Raw genomic sequence first — 22,614 nt, 5'->3', positions numbered from 1 at the left:
ATCTGCATTATTTACACTTGGTACCTAGACTCTACTACATAAGAACTCAGTATTCCCCCTTTTGACATCATTGAAAAGTGAGTACAGTAAACTAAGAATAAAATAAGCACAAATTAATTAACTCATGGCCACTGGGTAAACACTAACATGAAGGGTAACTTTGCAATTTAGAGGGAGCAAATGTAACACACAAAGCAAAGATTCATTCATAAGTAGAGGATAAGTATCATAGTAGTGCATAGTTTAAATGTTCTAGGGAAAATGCCTCAGGAATAAAAAAGTATTAAATAGGAAAGGGACTTGGAAGGATGGTTTAAAGGAGTAGAGCTAGGTTATTGTTGTTTGTAGCATAGCAGTGCAACAATTCTTTAGTTAAATGTCTTATCTCTGCATTCAAGCTGAGAACCTCATCTGTCAAGGTGGAGACCCTTTTCTTTAAGTCAACATTCTCAATTTAAGTTCATCATACACTTGGACCCTTTATAGTCAGATGTTGAATTGCCATATTCAATTCGCTGATCTCTGCATCCTTAGTAGCTATTTTGAGTTGTAACTCCGCTATCGCTTTGTTTAATTCCCTTTGGCAGTTGGTGCTTGATTTTTTCTTCGCACACTCAATATTGACTAGTATGTTCATATCAATCATTTATAATGCAGTTCTAGGAGTTCCATTCTCACACACAACACCAAAGTGATAAACACTTTATTTAACTAGTAACCATAAAGCATACCATATTTGACATTTTTCCCAAGCATCACTTTGTGTATGTGTTCCATCATTAATGCAGGTAGACTTTATTTATCCCTTGATGTTGTTTCCAAGAACTCTATTGATAGTTGTTGCCTTTAAATAGTCCTTACACCACAGGTAGAAACATCCAGAATACTCTTAAGTAAACCAACATCAATATTCAACTTATACCCTTAAACTACTGTTGTCATCTTTAGTTTATCTTTAGAGAACTCCAATGTGGAATAGAATTCCCTGACTACCTCATAAAACACTTTGGGAATAGGTCCTTTTATGAGATGCATTTAGCCTTGATGTTTTACCAGCTCAACTAATTTCAGCATACCAGGTTTTGTTAACATATTTGAATAAAAAATCCTTCCAGTTAGTACCTTTTGATTTTTCAAAAACCTATTTCTCAATTTTTTGGACACAACCTTAATTTTCTCCCTATTTTTTCTTCTATTATATGTGATCACAGATCCTTTTTCAGTTACTTTCTTTTTCCTGGGACCAGGTCCCTCAGAATTCTCCTTCTTTTTAGTAAAGATTTCAGACTTTTCTCCAAAATATCTTAATGTTTTATTAACATTTTGGTTTTTGGAAAAGATATGCCGCTTCCTGGGCTATTTGACAGTAAGATGAGGTTTTTTGAAATCCAGGCATCATCCATCATTATTTTATCTAAAAAGTTGTAAGGACTCAGGGATGATTTCTCATCAATAATTCGAGTGAATGAGGGTTTGGCTTTGGAAGAGTGAAAATAAGGGGTGTTTTCCAAGAGAATTTGAGGAAGGACTTTTACTAATGCTAAGCTCAGTTTCCTTAAGAAGACATGAAAATGAGAAATTGGTAGTCATTTGTAGGTCCTTTTCACAGGAGAAGTGTTTGTGACTAGACTTTTCTTTCCTGTTTTTGAAATAAGAGAAAAAATGGGTATCCCTAGATATAGAGAAAGGAGTAAACACAAAAAGGGTTTTTGACAGAACTAGAGGTGATTATTTTGTAATTCAGGGATGACTCACCTTTCTTTTAGAATAAGACAATTTTTTTGGCACAGGTACGGAGAGAGAGGATGTAGATTTTTCTGCTTAGAACAACAAAAAAATGCACATTCATGACACTAACCTATAAGAAAGTACTAGGTCCCTCTCTTTCTTTGAGCGAATCTTTGATTTCATAAATGTCATATTTTTCTCCTCCAAAATTGTTCCCATGGGTGTATACCTGCAAGGGTATAATTTTGAGATAGTCCAATATGCCCCTATTCTACCAAGGATACTTGTCTCCTGAACATAGCCAATTTTTTAGAAGATACACTGATTCACATATTAGGTCATGTCAATTAAATCACTGCTTGCTTTAAATTTTATCCTCAACATACTTCTTTTTTGGAACTTGTTAAGAGATCAACCATTAGCTCTGAGAACTAGGTGCAAGTCTTTGCTTCATTCACACTACCTCAAGCTCCTTATTTTGAGATGAATTCCTTTGGGGCCAGGTCCCTGAGAATTCTGACATGACCATTTCTTATTGGTCTTCTACTTGAGCTAGGATCATTGACTAGTATTCTAAATTAACATCATTCTCATCTGCACCTTTCAGCCTTTCACCATCATCATCATAAATGAACTCTTCAATTTCTGAGACTTTACTACCACTAGGGATCAATAACTTTTCTGACTAATTTGGATCTCTATGAAATTCTTACCTTGATAATTTCAGTTCTATTTTGAAAGGGACTAGGTCCTTTGAAATCAACTATTTTAAAATGAGATACTTCTACTTAACGTTTCCTAAGAAAGAGAGAGAGAGAACATTCAGACCTTCCAGAATTAAACTTTGAGCACTTTCAATGAATTATTTCTGACTGTAATCCTCTTTCTCATACCTGGAACCACGGTCACAAGTTAAATTTAGAACCTACTTGAGTTTGAGTTCCCAGTAGGAGGACAGTGGTGTGATCAAATCCCTTTTGCCCCATCTAGGTAGAGAGTTCCTTTTCATAATTTTCTGAGGCTTGAAACCTATAAAATGTGCATTCCCTTATTGAATATATCTGGAACCATCCATTCTACAGTGAGTACATAGAGGCTTATGGACCTTGCTCTTAGCATTATGAGAAACCTTCCCTTGAGACTCGCGAAGTTGGGTACCTTCTTGATTACCAAGACCCTTCCTATTATTATCACCTTAACTAGCTAAGTTAAAAAAGATCTGAGAGGATGTAGTCCATTGTTGGGATTTCTTAAGTTTCTCCTTCTCACGGACTAGGTCTCCCTCCAATTCCTCATTCTTTTGGAGTACAGACATAAGATTATTTTGGGAATCCTTTAATTTTTATTCAAGCTCAACGTAAAACTTTGATGTTTCTTTCTTTTATTTACTCTCAGAAGTATCTACTTTCTCCAGTTGACTCACTAAGCTCAGATTTTCAAATTTGAGCTTAGCAACCTATTGCTCAATTTCAGATATCTAAAGAGTCAAAGCTAACAATTCCAGCTCCTGATCTTCAATCTTTCCTTCTAGAGCCTGATATTTTTCTTTATCATAGGCACAATTAGCTTTCTCTAGTTGATTAACCAAGCTTAAATTTTTAGATTTCAGCCTTGCAACCAGTTTCTCAGTTTCAGATATTTGGAGGGTTAGAGCTATCAACTTAAGTTTTGACTTTATACCTTTTCTTCCAGAGCATTTTTTATTAGTTATTTCACACATCGAATTAATCAACATATTGGCAAGCTTTTTTATTTTTCTAGCAGAGTAATTCTCCAAGTTTTCTTTAATATCAGAAAGTGATACCTCATTTTCTTCTTTATTTTTAATGTTTGCCCTAAAATCAAATAAGGAATCAAAGGTCATATTCTTATCCTCCACTGAGTACATGGAAATATCTTTCTGCTTCCCATCTTTCTCATATTCACTAGAGGAATCTCCCTATATTACTAGAGCCTTCCTTACTTCATAATCAGCTGCAACCTTTTTGTTTAATTTTATAAGGACGTAATCCCTGTTCTTTCCTTTGTCACCACCAGTCTTGAGATATTCTTGATAGTCTAATTTTTGCATTGGATAATACTTAATGAAGTTCTCAAGACTTCCATATTTGTGAAAAATCTCCACAGTGCCTCCCTTTTTGTTGTTACTTCCACTTTTTTGAAACTCGCCATTTTTCTTCATAGCTTGCACAATTCTTTTGGCCAAATAGACAACATTAATGTATTCTTCATTAGCGTCTAATTTTAGTGCCCTCAGTGCCAGGGATTTTTCCCCTTTTCCTTGCTTCTTCTCTTGTTCTTGCTATTTCATGAGTTCAAGAGTCTTTAAATTTCCAATAGGCTCATCTATAGTGAGAGTTTTCAGGTTTCTTGCCTCAGTAATAGCATCTACTCTACTTTCCTAGGATTTTTAAAGAATTCCATGAATCTTCCAGATTTGCTTATTTAAAGAAATTACTTCTCCTAAGCAGTGTAGCTCATTTATGATGGAAGTGAATCGTATATGTATTTCCTGTATTGTCTCTCCTTTTTTCATTGTGAAGATTTCATACTGGGTAGTCAGCATGTCAACTTTGGAATCCTTAATACATGTAGTTCCCTAATGAGCTATTTTCAAGTAATCCCAAATTTCTTTAGCATTTTCACATGCAGAAATCCTATTGCATTCATCAGGCCCTATACCATAAACTATAAATTTCTTGGTCTTGTAATTCTTTTTAAATTTCTTTCTATCTTCATTATTGATCGCCCTCCTGCTTTTGACAGCCATTCTTGTCACTTCTTCTTCTTTGACTTCTGTAACAGGAACATGAGGACCATCAAGAATTATGTCCATCAGTTCACTATCCTCAACTATAATGAAGTCAATCATCCTGGTGTTCCACCACCCATAGTACTGTCCATTAAATCTAGCTGGTCTAGGGTAGATTGCCGTTCGTCTAGGTTAGGTGGAGCAGCCATATTGACCAGATCACTCTAGGTGTGAACCTTTTAGAGTGTTGTGGCTCTAATACCAATTATTAGAACCCTTAGGGGTTGAACCACACAGTGAGGGACAAGGTCCCTCTAAGTTAATCACATACAAAAACACAATAAACCAACTAGGAACAAAAGACAGTGCAGGAAATATAAAGAACACAAAATTTAGAGTGGAAACCCCTTACTCTAGGAGTAAAAACCATGGCTTGCCCTTACAATCACCCAAGAAATCCTCTATAATCAACCTTTTGATTACAGACTCTATTTTAGCCTAACTCTAGGCTCCTCCTTCTATTCATAACTCTACTACAACCTCAACTTGGTAACTCTACCAAGACTACTCAAACTGAATAACTCTAATCAGAAACAAACTTAGGCAAATCTACCTAAGCATTCTCTAAACAAAGAGATTACTCTTATAAAGTGAGTAATTCATCTACAAATCAGAACTCACTCAAATAACTCTCTAATTTAGCATACAAAAATAAGAACTTGAGTTAAGCTTGGGTTTTTGACTTTTTTTTCTCTCTTCACTTTTTGAATTTGTAAAAAACCATTTGGTGGAGAAGTATATTTTTCCTTTTATAGATGAGTGATGATTAAGTCTGAAATCTGATTGGACCAAGTGTCCTAATTAGAACAAGAAACACCTACCAGTTTATTACACAAACGGATAAATCTGTGCAGATGCGTGCCAGCTGTAGTGTTACTTCGAACATCCAGGGACCTGGTCCCTTATAGTCATCTTCTAATCATGAAAACCACACATAGAAAGTTCTCCAATAATTTTGCAAAACCTAGCAAATATTTCTTCAATGGATTCACCATCCTTTATCTTAAAAGGTTCATAGTCTTAGAGTAATAAACTTACAAGAGTTTGTTTTACTTTCATAACTCCTTCATAAGTCACTTCCAATTTATCCCACAATTATTTTATAGTTTTACAACAGGATATCTTGTCATATTCTTTACCCCTAATTGCATTACACAGAACATTATTTTCCTTAGAGTTCTGCTGAATAATCTCTATTTGTTCATCAGTGTAAAACCTCTAAGGATGAAATACTATTAGTAGAGGTTTCACCATTATCTGGTTTCTTCCCATTTTTGTCTTTGTCAATAGAGACAAGAGGAAGATCACCAAGTTTGATCACCTTCTAAACTTTGATATCATAAGACTTGATGAAAGTCTCCATCCTTATTTTCCAATGAGAAAGATGTTTCCCATTGAAATAAGAAGGTCTAGTTTGGGATGTTCCTTCAGAAAATAAAGCTCCGACAACAGTTTGTTCCATGAGATTTTCTCACTTGCTGTTAAGCAAATAATTATGAGTCCTTGCTCTGATACCAATTGAAAGTAGTATGAGAGGGTGAATTACGTTTTTATGAACAGACGTTCAACTTTCATAGATAGAAAGTCAACTATTAATTATAATAATGAAAACTTTGGAAATAAAGTGTTGAAGGTAAATAACACTAGATACTTTATACTAGTTGGGACTTCTAATAGGTTTTACTTCAGACCTCTTGGATTGCAAGAGATTCCACTAGCTCTTTGTGAATAAAATCAAAGTACAAGATTGAGTCAAACATTTTGGCTTTGACTCACAATCTTTTTCTTTCTTTCTTACTTTGACATAATGTCTCACCAACTATGTGTTTCTCTCATCTCTTTTTGAGTACACAGTAAATCTTAAAAGAATACAATGTTTGAGTAAAGTAGAGCAAGAACAAGAGAAGGTTGAGACAAGAATATGTCTCTTCTTTTGACTTTTAATGCTTATATAGTAGTGATTGGACTACTACTAGTCGTTGGGAGCTAGATTGTCACGACCCGAGGCTACCCCCTAGTCGCAGTAACGGTGCTTATGATCACAAGTGACCACAAGCTAACCCCTGAACTGGTACCTGTTGTGAGCGCTGAGTAATACTGTAATGTAATACATGAGCGGAAGATGCACTGATAAGGTACTATAAAAATGAATACTGTAATATGAAGCAAAGCATATCTGAAATATCTGATAGAATACTAGAAACCAAGTTGTCTATCTGAAACAACTGTTAATACCAAAATTATTGATTGACTATCTAAATACTTATCTGAAAGCCTCTAAATATCATGAGAAGTTGATGGGACAGACCCCCAACTAACTCCAACTAACTGAACATGAGAAAGCACTAAGGTAACTGAAATAAACAAATAATGTCCTCGATGGATGAGGACTCACCACTACTGCTACTGTGTAGTGCTAAGCTATATAAGAGCGGTTGGGAAACTGTGCATTCGAACCTATGTTATAAGACAACATAGTACAAAGAAAATTATGCAGTCAGTACTTTGAATGTACTGGTATATGAGACAAGGAATGGCTGAAATTCATGAGGTTTCTGAGCATAAATGCATGAACATGTGATATCGGAGAATGCAAGACCAAGCATAAACATGTGTCTAGGATAATCTATATTCTGAAAGGCTAAAATCTATATAACAAAATACTGATTATGTAAAAATTGAGAATGCAAGACCAAGTAAAGTATATACTGAAATGATCTAAATAAATGAATAACTAGTATCTGAATAACTCAAAATCTGATTACTTCATCAAGCAAACCTGAACTGAATACACTAATTACTAAATTGAGACTGTGGGAGGTATCATATAACCAACATGCCCTAATCTGAGCTAATCGGGGTCCAACCTGTAACCCAATTTGAAGGGTGTCAGTACCATGCCATGGATACTAACACTGGTTGTGTGGATCCACTAAACTGGTGTCTCAAAGGACTAAGGAGTCACCTTATACGGCAGGTGCTCTTATAAGATATGTGTCAACCCTCAACTGGAAGGAAGATATCTCAAACCTACGATGGCTACGTATTTCTGGAACTCAGGGATTGCTGCTAAGGGTCACACCCTCTACTGATAGGTGAGCTTCCATTCCTGGGTTCGCTCGGTGCTAAATCCTACTTTCAACTGAACTGACACTGGTACTGAATTAAACTAAGTTTAACTGAACATTATTTCTGATAATGCTCATCATGATTATATCAACTGAGTAAATAGTAATATTCATGGTTTAATTGAATCATTACTTAAAAATCTGAAATCATGTAAAACACAAAGGTATCTGGTGTTCATAACCCGCCAGCACAGAATGACCATAAAATACAAGAACAAAACTTTAAAACCATAGTATGGGATCATGATTCAAAACCCAAAAGCGTAGACATTTCATCAAACATATGAGAATCATGAACTTGAATATGGAAATATCTTAAACATAGGAAATCAATATGATTACATGGCTAAATTCATAAATTGGGAAATTTAACATGACATTCACTTGAATAAGACATGGAAAATTAAAATTTAAAGCATGAGGCAATCTAATCTTTCAAAGGATCATACATGGGCTGAACTAAATTTGAATTACCAAGTAAAAACATGAATTAAATCCATCTTGAACATATAAAGTACCATAGTAAAGGAAAAAATCCATAAATTAATTAAGAGAGAAAGGTTTTGGGCTTAATGGGTGAAAGGTATCCATTGATGAAATCCCACATACCTTAAGCTTCTTGACTTGGGAAACAAACCCTATTCTTGATGCTTTCTTGAAGGTTCTTGAACTTGGGGAGCTTGAATTCTTGATTACTTGGGGAAAAATTAATCAAATTTGTTCTTGAGGAAGGTTTTCTTGAGAGTGATTTTGAGAAAAGGGGCAAATAATGCCCTAAAAGACGCCCCATGTTGTGTTATGGACGATTTGGATTGAGGAGAAAAAGATCCAATTACCCCTCAATCATTTAAATCTAGAACTGGACGCAACATCCTCACCACAATGTGGTCTTATCGCGATCGAAGAATTATATCACCGTGATGTGTTTAGTATGAGGTCAGGACTAATGTTACAACACGGGCTTATCATGATGACCCAGTAGTTTCGTGATCCAAAAATGCCCCAAACCTTGTCCGAAAGATCTAAAACTCCTTCGGGGCATACTTTTTACATCCCTGAACATTAATTAACTCAAAAACTAACTCTTCAGGGTCGGGAAGACCAAAATAAAAATCCTTGAAGTTTAGGGGTCTTGAAAATGACAAAGTCCCCAACACTTAGTGAAAATTTCAAGCCTTAAGCCCCTTATGCATGAGCAAGGAGTTGAATCAAGCTAAGAATATTATGGGGTATTACAATATCTCCCCTTTGGAAATATTCATCCTTGAATGAGGCTGGTTAGACTGAGAGTACTATACTAAGGCAACTGAGATCATATACGGAATATGAATGACTTGGAACCTGATACACAACTGAGCCTGAAACATGATACATAAACTAACTGGTTTCGCAAAAACATGCAATGACATGAGAATGGTTACATAGTTGGAATAGAGAATGAAAAGAATCAATCTAAAGAAAAATTATTATCTCAAGCTGAATCTGAGTTTGCAGAGAAAAGATGAGGGTACTTGGTTTGCATATCTTCTTCAACTTCCCAAGTATCTCTCTTAACAGACTAACTCCACCAAAGGATCTTAACCAAGGGAACTTTTTTATTCCCCAGCCTACGAATCTGGCGATCAAGTATCTCAATTAGGACTTCCTCGTAGGAAAGGCTATCATTAACGTTTATATCTTCTAAAGGAACAACTACAACTAAATCACCAATACATTTATTTAATAATGAAACATGGAATACTGCATGCAGTAATGCCAAATCTGCAGGCAACTCAAGCTCATACGCTACCTTCCCAAAATGGTTCAAGATTCTACAAGGGACGACATATCAGGGACTGAGTTTTCCCTTCTTTCCAAATCTCTTCACTTTCTTCATAGGCAAAATTTTCAAATGAACTAAATCACTAACTTCAAATTTAAGATCTCCTCTCCTCACATCTGCATAAGATTTATGACGACTTTGGGCTATTTTCAACCTTTTTCATATTAACTAAACTTTCTCCAATGCCTTAAACACTAAATCTAACCCTACTAATGCAGCCTGACCTACTTCAAACCAACCAATAGGAGATCTACATATCCTTCCATAGAGAGCCTCAAATGAAGCCATCTGAATCCTGGAGTGATAACTATTATTGTAAGCAAACTCAATCAAAGGTAAGCGGTCATCCCAACTATGTTTAAAGTCAATGACACATGCCCTCAATATGTTTTCTAAAGTCTGAATGGTCCTCTCTTCTTGACCAACTTTATAAGGATCAAAAGTTGTACTGAGTTAAACTTGGGTACCAAGACCCTTCTAAATGGCCTCTAAAAAGTAAGAGGTAAACTGAGTACCTCTATCCAAAATGATGGACAACAGACTCCCATACAAATTAACTAACTCCCTAATATAAAGCCTGGCCTAATCCTCAGCAAAGTATGAAGTATGAACATAAGAAATGAGCTGGCTTAGTCATTCTATCAATAATGACCCATATCGAATCATGATGACAACGCGTATGAGGCATTCCTGTCACAAAATTCATATTCACAACTTTTCACTTCCAATTGGGGATTCTAAACTCCTGCAATGTACCACTAGGCCTTTGGTGCTCAACTTTAACCTGCTGATAATTTGGATACTTAGCCACAAACTCTATAGTATCCTTCTTCATACCACTCCACCAATAGATTTCCCACAAATTATGGTACATCTTATTGGCTCCTAGGTGAATAGAATACCACGCAACATGCGCTTCTACAAGTATGCGCTGTCTCAAACCATCAAGACATGGAATATATAACCTGCCCTAATAACGAAGTACACCATCTCCCGGGAAAAAACCTCTACTTTCTAATCTCTAACTGTCTCCTTTAACTTAACTAAACTAGGATCCCTATCTTGCTTTTCTTTCACTTCAGCAACCAATAAAGATTTCAAACCGTTCTAAACCCACATACTACCTTCAGCTGAATCAACTAACCGAACACCTAATCTAGCAAGCTGATAAACCTTAGGAACTAAATTCTTCTTATCTTCCTTAACATGAGTAACACCACCCATAGACAACCAACTAAGGACAACACTACCCATAGACAACCAACTAAGGGTATCTGTCATTACTTTGGCCTTGCCCGGATGATATAATACAATCATATCATAATCTTTTAACAACTCAAGCCACCTTCTCTAACAAAAATTAAGATCTTTCTATGTGAACACGTACTATAAAAGAACAATTTAACAAAGTAAAATCTATACGAAGAAGAGACAGAGATGCGAGAATCCCAGGATTCAAGCAATCCATTAAATGTAGCGATCCTTACTTCTTTCATGGAATATATTCATTTATTAAATGTAGTGATCCTCATGGAATACCTTCTGAGGTGTTTCTTCTTTTTGAATATTATTGAGGATTTCATCTGATTCTTCTTTACCCAAATTCCTACAAATCAGCCATAAAATCATTCTTCAAAACTTAACATTATCACTTTGAACGTAGACCTACACTACCATAAAATCATTACTTTCTATAAATTTTCAAACAAAATCTATCAGAATTTGGCTCGTCTATAATGTATTCAAAGAATATTCCATCACAAATCCATTATGGACGATTCAAATTCCTGATGTTTGTTGAAAATTAGCGATTTTTGATAGTGATGTCTAGTTTTCCTTTGCGAAGGATAAATTATTTATCCTTGTGTTGCATTATGAGGTAAAGTCAAGTCCCCTCTTGGACTTATTCTTAAGATATATAATACCCTACTAATCTGTGACAATTTAACTAACAAAATGTCTAAGTTTAGAGTAACGTAACACTCAAGATCTTTAAATAGTGAATTTGTCTCTATGTGAAGGATGGAAAAATTTAAGGGGTGGAGGTAGAGAAGTGTAATGGGGTTCAGTTGATGATGAGCCTGGAAATGGTTTCGTATGACCATTTACATATTTAATTAGAAGATAATGACATGTTCAGATAATTAAACTTTCTTTGTTGATAAATTATACAATGTAAATAGAAAAAATATCTTTTTACATACTAGACTTATGAGTATGTTATTTATGAGATTGCTCCAACACATTATTGATATATCTGCGTTCATTCTCTTTTTCAGAAGTACAGACAGAGTAAAGACATCATCAACACCACTAGAAGTACTAGTAAAGGCAAGTGTTATACTAAGATTATATTTTGGTAGAATTGCTTACAAAATCAATGTTGTCTTATATTTGATGTGGAGAAACATGCAGGATTAGCAAAGAAGTGAACATAGAGATCAATATGCCAGGAAGTTCTTGTATGACACGTGCAACTTGTTTAGACGGTATCATTTTATTATCTATTGTGTTATATTATTTTGACTAATTTAATGTTTGGATAGATTGTATCATTTTTCGTTATTTCATAATATCACGCACTATCAATTTGAAGAAAAAACTTATAGTACTACAAAGAAAAAATTGGATACGGTATAGAGTTGATACAGTAAAATAAAAAATATGATTAATATTAAATGAAAAGCGAAAATAAAATTAGGAGAAAAAAAGATAACAATGTGATTACATCAAGTAGATCGTTACATAAGTTGAAATTTTATATTGTTGCATAACACTTGATTAAGAATACGATAATGATAAAATTTAAATAACAATGAAAGTAATTATTTTATTTGAAGTAACAATACAATGGGCAACAACCATCTAAAACAAATTTTTTTGATCTCTATACATATACATTGTTAGGTTTTAGGTGTGAATGAAAAATGAATGAAAGGATCTAATTAGAATAGGCACCTTTTTAGTTTGGATGGTTATGACCTTTTCAATGGGTTATGGCTTTTCCGAAGAGTTGTACTTTTATGAAGAGGTGCATCTTTCTGAAGCATTGATTCTCTTCATAAAGCAACATCTTGAGGGTTATAAATACCTAGTTTTTTCCTTAGATACATACATAAGATTTTGAAGTAAAATCACTCTTTTTTCTTGAAAAACTCTAGTGTGATTTGTTTTGTGTTCTTAGTTCAACATTGTTTGAGGTACCACTATTCTATCGAAGTAATTCATGTTATATTAGGAGGATATATGTCATAGTCTCGGGTACTTGAGCCAAATAATTTCCTTAAGGACACATCGTGAATTTGGCAGGCTTGAATCTTCCAATCTTCATCTCTTTCTAAATGTCTGATTTTGCTATTTTTTAGAAAATAGTTATGAATTTCATTTTTGGTTATTCATATGTTGGATTGAATTTATTATTAAAAGTTTAAAGTTGTGAATACAGAGTTACAAATTCATTTGATTGTTCAGACTTTAGTTTGAACAGGTGTTTAAAGTTCTTATTGCAAAATTAAATTTTACTAAATTCTAAAAGATAATACACACATAAATATATAGTATTGAAGTATAAGTTCTCATAGTCACTATTAGTTAATATTTTATTAGTTTCTGTTCTATTAGCTACTTTTAGTTATCTTTAAGTCTCAGCTGTTAGTGTTAGTTAGTGAATGGATATTTGAGGATGATGAGTTGCCAAAAAACTTCTAGAATTGATTAGTTGGTAAATATTTTTATGATGTAGATATTTTGTATCACAACTGTCTATATAAAATGGTGTATAGGCCTCATTGTACTAGATCAATTCAAGAAGGTATCAATAAATTCTTTCTCTGCTCTTTTTTCCTGTGCTCTAAGCTGCATCAATGGTGTTTTGGGTGTGCATTCCAAAATTTTCTCATCGTATCAGAATAGTCAATGTTGGCTGTCTAGAGAAACTTTAAAGTTGAGGTTAGATCTCTTTTAGCAAGTTACTTTTGCTTCAGGTCTGCAATAACGATACCCTTGAAAATCAACCAAAATGATTGTCATTACATTGATCTTTCTGATATTACTGGAGTAGTATTAATTCCTATCAAATTAATTGGTCCCGAGAATTATGGAATATGGAGTAGGTCGTGAGGATTGCACTGTTAGAAAAGAAAAAATATGGATTTATTTCAGGAGCTTATACCAAGAAATTATACAAAGATGATTTACATGAACAGTGAAAAACATGTAACGCGATTATGTTGTCATGGCTGATGAACATAGTCAGCGAGGAGATTTCAAATGGGGTTGTGTATGCAACAAGTTCATTTGTAGTCTGGACAGATCTAAAGGAGAGGTTTGATAAGATAAATCAAATGTGCATCTATCATTGCATCAAGAAACCACTACAGTTTCACAAGGTACTCACTTCGTATCTCAATACTTTACGAAATTAAAAAAAATTATGAAGTAAATATGATGTTGTTATATCATCACCTTACTGCACTTGCCCAAAATTATAGGAGTTTGTAAGATCATTTGTCTCAAATGAGATTGATACAGTTTTTAAGTTGGTTGAATGAGTCTTATGACCAGGCACGAAGGCAAATTCTATTTAAAAAAGTGTCTTTACTCGATCCATACATCAAGCATATGTTATGATAATGGATAATAGGATACGATATTCAACATGTGTATCCATTATAATAGAAAAGCCAAATCAAATTGTAATGAATGTGAATAGAAATCAAGAACGAGAATACAAGGGAAGAAAGTGTTAATTTTGTCACTTTACTGGCCACACTAAGAAAAACTACTATAAATTGATATAATATCCAATGGATTGAAAGCAAAGAAAGAAGCTTGATATTGAAAATGGTAATTTTAGAGGCATAACAGATCACTCTAACTCTGATAATAATACAGGTCATGAATATGGCTGTCATGAAAATGTAGGACAAGATTGATTCGGAAGAAAACTTTCAACAAATAATATTTCTGGTGGAATATGATTATGTATTAATTAGTCATGAAGCCAATAATGTTATTTTGGCAAAGGGGCAAGCATTTACTAAGCAAAAATATAAACAGATACTAGGCTAGTTGAATAAGGATGTGAATGAGACTAACAAAGTCAACATGCCAGGTATCACCGCTCATTTAATGTCAAATATTTTCACATAAGATTGGTTAGTCTTGAGAATGTCAGGTATCACCACTTATTTAATATTATGAACATGAGGTTTTAAAGATTTAACTTGAATTTTAGAGCTCGAACCGTCCTAAAGGCACTCATGATCTATATGGGTCCAGCTCTCTCTGTTGGAAGGGTCCTAGCGTGTGTTAGCTGCACTAACTGAAAGCTAAAGGCACCGAGGCAACTAGCCATCCCAAATATATATATATATAGCAAGTGTGAACCAAGTACACTGCCATATAGACCCCCAACATTGAAAAATATTGTTTCCTATGTTTATCCCCTTGGGACTTTGTCATGACCCGAGGCTTCCTCCTAGTCACGACACGATGCTTAAGGCCACAAGTGACCCCAAGCTAACCCATGACCTGGTACCTATTATGAGTACTAAATAGAATGATAATAAAATAACATATGCAGTAGATTAACTGATAAAGTACTAGCAAATGGAATACTGAAATAGATATAAAATGACCTGTTGAAGTATCTGATAAATACTGGAAACTAGACTGTCTGTATAAAAGCCTCTAAACATACGGAGTTGATGGGACAAATCCCCAACTAACTCCAACTAACTGAACATACAAGAATACTAAAATAACTGAAATAACATGTCACATCCTTGATGAATGAGGACTCACCACTACTGCTGTGAGGAGTTTTTGAGATGTCTTAGGATGGCCAGGAAACTATGCATCTGAACCTATGTTATAGGACAACATAGCACAAGAGAAAAGTATGCGATCAGTACTTTGAATGTACTGGTACGTGAGGTAAGAACTAACTAGAATACATATGGCAATGGAACATAGATGCATGGACATGTAAGACTAAGAATGCAAGACTAAGTAAAGCATGAACTGAGTTTAATATATAAGACTGATTGACTAAATAGCTGAGAATACGACTACTTGGTTAAGAAAACCTGAACTAATATAGACTGAGTATTTCCTGAAACTATGGGATCTCTCATGTAACAGACATGCCCCAGTTTGACCTAATCGGGTCCAACTTGTAACCCCAGTTGGAAGGATGTCAATTCCTTGCCATGGGTACTAACACTAGCTGCGTGGATCTACTAAAATAGTTTCTCGAAGGACTAGGGAGTTACCCTCTACTAGAAGGTGCCCCTAAGAGAATGTCAACCCTCACCTGGCATGAAGATCTCTCAAAACCTATGCTGGCTATGTAGTTCTGGAACTCAGGGACTGCTACTAGAGTCACACCCTCAACTGGTAGATGAGCCTTCATCCCAAGGTTTACTCGGTGCTAAATCCTACTCCCAACTGAACTGACATTGTTTCTGACTAAGGTCAACTGAACATCTCAGTTAATAGTGCTCAACATGATCATAACAAACTAAGTATGGCAATAAAATCATGAATGAACCAACTCATTATGTGAAAAGTCTGAAACATGAGTAAACACATAGGTATCGGGTGTTCATAATCCGCTAGCACTCAATGATACTTTAAATATAATAACACCATCTCAAACACAGGTAGAAAGTCTTAATTTGAGAACCTAGAATATAATGTATTTAAAAAACTGATAATCTCAGAATTACAACATGGGGATAAGTTAAACTTGGGAGAATATCATATTTACATAATTTAATACGTGAATTTAACAACTTGACATGGTATTGACCAAACATGACATGGGAGATTGGAATTTAAATGAATTAAAATCACAATTCACATGGAAAAGCTAATAGTATGGCTCAAATGTAAACTCCATAAGGAAACATGAAAAATATCATGATTTTCACTGAATTACATCATAGTAAAGAGTAAAATTCATACTCAAACCAAGAAAAGAGGATTTTTGGGACTTAATGGGTGAAATAAACCCATTAATGAATACCTCACATACCTGGAACTACTTGACTTGTGAAGAAAGCTTGAATTTTGAGACTTGAAAAATGACTTGGTGAGGGGAAACCCTAATCTTGATAAATTTAAAGATGGGAGATGGTAAGTGTTGTTAATTGATTGGAAAGGGGAGAAAAATATCACCTCTTTGAGGGTTATAGGTCGTGGTTGGGAGTTATAATAGGGGAAAAGAACAAGAAGCCCTTCAGCTAAACGTTATAAAAATTGATCTTCAGTTTTCATGACTCAACCATACAACTCGTATGCTAAGGTATGACTAGGCCCATTAACTTGTAAGCTGGGTAGAATCAATGATGGTGTATACTGATCATCATACGAGTGGTAACATACGACTAGTAACATCTCCATACAACTTGTAACTCCCCATTCGTATCTTGGACAGAATCTTAGGGAGCTTACATGGCTAACTTACAACTTCACTTCATACGACTCATATAGTGTATGTACAACTCAAGGACATGAGCAGTAGCTAGAAAAAAATGTCAATGAATTCACACTATCTTGGATACGACTATAATATATGACTCATATGTTGTATGTACGACTCAGGGGCATGAGTCGTATATAGTATAGTGGCATTTAAGCACGGGGTATTAAAATATCTCCCCCTTTGAAACTTTCATCCTCGAATATGACTGGTTAGGATAAGAGTACTGAGGAAACTGAGATTATATACTGAATGCGTATGAACTGAAACATGATTAAACGACTAAATTAAACGACTAAATCTGAGTCATGATACATGGAATGAATTGAATTCATAAATGCATGCACATGAGGATGACTATATGACTAAAATAGTAAAATGAGAGAGTCAACTATGAGTAATCATTACGTCTAACTGGATCTGAGTTCATGAAGAATAGATGAGGATATTTGGTTCGCATATCTACTTCTACTTCCCAAGTAGCTCCCTCAACGGACTTATTTCTCCAAAGAACTTTAACTAATGGGACCTCTTTATTTCTCAACCTACGAACTTGTCAGTCAAGGATCTCAACTGGAATTTCTTTGAAGGAGAGACTCTCCTTCACCTCCACACTATCTAAGGGAATGACTAAAGCTTGGTTGCCAATACATTTATTTAGCAAAGAGACATGAAACACTGGATGTACTGGTGTTAAATCTGCAGATAACTTTAACTCATAAGCTACCTTCCCAAAGTGACTCACAATTCTAAATGGGCCAACATAACAGGGACTAAGTTCTCCTTCTTGACGAATCTCTTTACCTCCTTCATAGGAGAAATTTTCAAAGAAAATAAGTCACCAACATCAAACTCAAGATCCTTTCTCCTCCGATTTGCATAAGATTTTTGATGACTTTGGGTTGTCTTCAGCCTCTCTCAAATTAGTTGAACTTTCTCCATCACTAATACAAGATCGACCAAGAACACACAAAAACATACACCCAAAATAGTCCACTTAGTCAAGAAATCATGGACCCTTTTGGATGACCCCTCTCAGATTCAAGATCAACAACAAGAACACAATATAAGGAGGTATTTAACACATATTTTCCATCCAGCAACCAAACTAAATTATCAACACAAGACAAGAATGACTATATAACAAAAAAAAGAAAGTTAGGGTTTACATTAACAATACAAGAAACCGATGGATACAACAAGAGACAAGATAGTTAGCTAAACAATCGAGGGTAAAATCTTAAAACCCCAAGAGCCTATTCCACTCTTGAACCTTTAACACCACACATATCAAATACCTAACTCCTACGTTGACACAAGAGGGACTTGTGCCTCCTCTCAACACCCTCTCAAGCCAACAATACAAACACAAGTGAATCTCACTTGTGTAGCCCTAGTTTTGGTTTTAGAGCTTCTAAGAGAGAACTAAAGTATTACAATATTACAAGTCTAAAAAATAATCAACTAAGGAGCAAAAGACCTAAAATGTTCTATTTATATTACACCTCAAATAAAAGGAGAAAAGACAAAAAAGCCCTTTAATGACTAAGTGAACATTTAGGTGCCTATGTAGTGTCCATTATGGACGGTTTTGGAATCCCATCACACTTAAATGTTTGCACCTTCTCAGTTGAGTCCAACAAGCTAAAAAATATGTCTATCTACAAGGTCGTACTTGTATCATCCTTTTCACCTTGAAAGGAGTTTGACCTTAAACTCATGGCTTCACCAACACATGTTTTGATACCAAATGATACAGCATCGACTAAGAACACATAAAAACATACACCCAAAACAATCCACTTAGTCAAGAAACCATGGACTCTTTTGGATGACCCCTTTCGGATTCAAGATCAATAACAAGAACACAATATAAGAAGGTATTTAACACCTATTTTCCACCCAGCAACCAAACTAAATTATCAACACAATACAAGAACAGCAATATAACAACAACAATATAGTCACGATTTATATTAATAATACACAAAACCGGTGGATACAACAAGAGACAAGATAGTTAGAAAGACAATTAAGGTATAATCTTAAAAACCCAAGAGTCTATTCCACTCTTGGACCTTTAACACCACACACATTAAATACCTAACTCTTACGTTGACACAAGAGGGACTTTTACCTCCTCTCAACACCAACGTCTCAAGCCAACAATGCAAACACAAGTGAATCTCACTTGCCTAGCCCTAGTTTCGATTTTGGAGCTTTTAAGAGAGAACTAAAGTGTTATAATATTAGAAGTCTCAAAAATAATCAACTAAGGAGAAAAAGACCTAAAATGTTCTATTTATATTACACCTCAAATAAAATAAGAAAAGATAAAAAGGCCCTTTAATAACCAAGTGAGCATTTAGGAGCCAATGTAGTGTCCATTATGGACGGTTTTGGAGCCCTATCACACTTAATCATTTTCCACCTTCTCGGTTGAGTCCAACAATCTAAAAAATATGTCCATCTATGAGGTCATACTTATATCATCCTTTCTACCATGAAAAGAGTTTGACCTTAAACTCACGGCTTCATCAACCTCACGACTCCTCCATAGAATCACCTCCTCATTTTCTATCTCAAAGCTTGAAGGCTTAGTCAAGGACTCCTTGAGTTCATCAAGCATGTGTTGGTTATAAAGTTGCTTGGTATCTCTTCTAGCAAGCACATGATCATGTACCTGCATACAAGAAAAGGCGGTACTAGGAAAAATGCTAGCACCTACGTTTGTGAGAAATAAAGGATTCCCAAGGTTAAGTCCCAAAAGTGAGAACCCCTTGTCTCTTTGCTCCTTAGTTCCCTCTCCTTCTCCTCTACTCCTACTCTCGGTCCTTCTCTTTCTCTCCTTCTTTCTTTTTTTCTCCAACTCTCTAACTTATTGACTAACTTTAGCCACTTGTATCAGTGAGAGAGGGTAGAGTGTATACCTTTATCCATGGTGCTCTAAAGTGTAGCTATTGGCTCGTCCATCATTCAAGGTAGCTTTATTATATTTCTATGGTCTCCCCAACAATAGGTGGCATTCTTACATAGGAATAATATCACACAACACCTCATCAAAGTAGTTGCCTACCTTAAACTGTATCACCACTTGTTGGTTTACCTTTAACTTCCCATACTCATTTAACCATTAAAGGTTTATGGACTGGAATAACGGATAGTGGACAGCCTCAAGACATCAACCAAGGAACTACTAGCAATATTGGCACAACTACCTTCATCAATAAGCATAGAACACACAACCCCCTTAATAAGGCATTTGGTGTTAAAAAGGGTTTTCCTTTGACTAGGATCACCCAAAGCGTTACTAATAATGTTCTTCTTAGCTACAAAGCATGGCACTTCAAGCTCACCATCACACATCCAAGCATCTTCCTTCTCTCCTTTCTTTGGCTTCTTGGGTTCTACCCTCTCTCTATGTTGAGATTGATTATCAATATCCGTTGGTTCAAGTCCCACCTTCTCCCCAAGAAAATAAAATTTCTCCTTCCATAGAATCACATTTCTCCTATTCAGAAACTCACTAGCCTTGTGTCCCCAACCTTGATATTTCAAACATTGAAAGCCCTTAGAATTAGGAAAGGAATATGGTTTACCTTTATTTCTCAGGGGGTACCTTTGTTGAGCCTTGTTCTCAGCTTGGGAAGCCTTGGCCTCGGGTTGTTCTACATTATATGAGTCACTCTTGTCATTGTGCCAACCCGAGGGTGATTGGGCCTTAAACTTGGACCTCGATTTCTCCCACAACTCTCTTTTAATTTCCAATGCTTCTTGGAAGATGGCATCAAGGGTGTAAAAATTGTGAAGTGTCAAATGTGAAGAAATATCTCTATTCAACCCCACCTTGAATCAAATAATGTCATGACTCACTTACTTCCCTCTATGATCAAGTTTCAAAATAAGTTGTTGGAACTCATCACAGTAAGCCATGACGTTTTTGTTTCCTTGCCTTAAGTTATACAACTTGGCAAGGAGCGCTTGATAATATCTTTCAGGTAGGTACCTTTGTCTCATGAGGTACCTTCCTCGAAACCAAGAAGGGGGCAGCCCCTCAACCAATACATTGCCAAAATACTTAACATACTCCCACCATATAGTAGCATAACCCTCAAAGTGAGCAATCACATAGCAACTCTTCTTCTCCTTGGTAAAATCATTGACTTGGAAGACCCTCTCGCATGTGGATTCCCATGCAAGAAAATCTATGGGATCACTCTCACCCTTGAAGATTGGAAGCCCTATTTTGATAGTATTTAGCCCTACTTCACAATTTTAGTTCCCTTGTTGGTTCCAATAACCAACTCTTCCTTCTGGATAATGAACTTCGCTTAGATCAACATGTTTATCCCATATTTATTCCCCTCTCATGTAAGCATCATCAAATGGACCATACCTTTATATTGGATAGGCTATTTAGGTTAAGTGGAGCTTGTAGTAGCTAGATTGGATTTGGTGGAAAGTGAGGTTTTTAGTTAAGTGGAGTTTGGTTAGGAGGGTTCGGGTTTTGGGATGGAACTTGGGTTCTAAGTCCTTGTTGGAATTGGTGAAGTGGTGGGTGGATTGGTCTCTCATGGTCTCAGTTTTGGGATTAAAATGGGGTTTGGTTTGTGGCATTGGATGGTATTCTCGGTGGGTGGAACATTTGGTGCAAGGCCTCGGTAGTAATGGTTGGGGAAATGTTTTGAGGGGTGGAAGGTCGACTCTTTTGGCTTCCCATACGGTCTAATCTCCCACTCATTGATGCCACACTTGTATCTAATTTCTGAAGACCCACATTCAACCTAGCCATATCTTGGGACATAGTTTCAAGGTGAGCTAAGATGAGATTGATGGCATTACTATCCATTGTTTGAGCATTTGAAGCCTAGGGTTCCATTGTGATTGTATCGGAAATACAATTCACCAAATCAGTCCATAATGTCACACACAATAATAAAACACAAAACCTACAAAACAAAACACACTTTAGTTCAAAACAACCTCACTATTCTCTCACCCATCTTGTGGTCTTATACTTGATGTCACAAATGTTAGCAAGTCGGCTCGTAACTCGTGGTGAGTCAAAGAGTAAGTCTACACCTTAGTCAGAATAGATTCTTTGTTTGACGACTCAATAAATTAATGTCCGAACTTAAACCAGGAAGTACTACGAATTTAAAAAACGACAAAGGCACAAAAGGAATATAGACACAAAAAATGGATTCAAAGGACTAATTGACAATCTAGTAGGAGTTTACTACTTATTAATTAGTTCTAGGATCAACTAATGAAACCAAGAATCAACAATTAGAAACTAGAAAAAAATCCAAATTTGAGCTTAATATTGATGGTGAACAGTAATTAGGATGACATGGCAGTGTGCAATTGGTCTCGATCCCACAATACTTTATTCACAAATTTGAAATTTTATTCTTCACACAATTTGGAATGGAAGACAATTAGTAATGGAGGGAAAAATACAAGTCTTGAGTCCTTTGTAAGTTTAATTTCAAAAATATGATCTTCACTTGTACTAGTTCCACCAAACAAAGCTCCTTGATTTAAGGATAGTAGTTGAAGAAGTCGATGTCAAGACTAGGAAGTGATGGTTCAAGTCTCACAAACACACTTTACAACTTTTATCTTCACTCCTTTT

The 22,614-nt window shown here is 35.5% G+C and overlaps 1 protein-coding gene across 1 annotated transcript in view; it reads left to right on the top strand.

Annotated features, from left to right (window-relative positions):
- Window positions 1–22,614, top strand: part of LOC107876708 (myb-related protein 1-like) — a 51,246-nt gene that overhangs the window by 9,288 nt on the left and 19,344 nt on the right. The window contains exon 4 of the mRNA XM_047394082.1: window positions 11,770–11,821. Within this exon, the coding sequence (XP_047250038.1) occupies window positions 11,770–11,821 (52 nt within the window). The remainder of the gene's footprint in view (window positions 1–11,769; window positions 11,822–22,614) is intronic.

This window comes from Capsicum annuum, chromosome 7, assembly GCF_002878395.1.
Source record: "Capsicum annuum cultivar UCD-10X-F1 chromosome 7, UCD10Xv1.1, whole genome shotgun sequence".
NCBI classification, from domain to species: Eukaryota; Viridiplantae; Streptophyta; class Magnoliopsida; order Solanales; family Solanaceae; genus Capsicum; species Capsicum annuum.
This window is presented reverse-complemented; position numbering and strand designations above follow the sequence as displayed.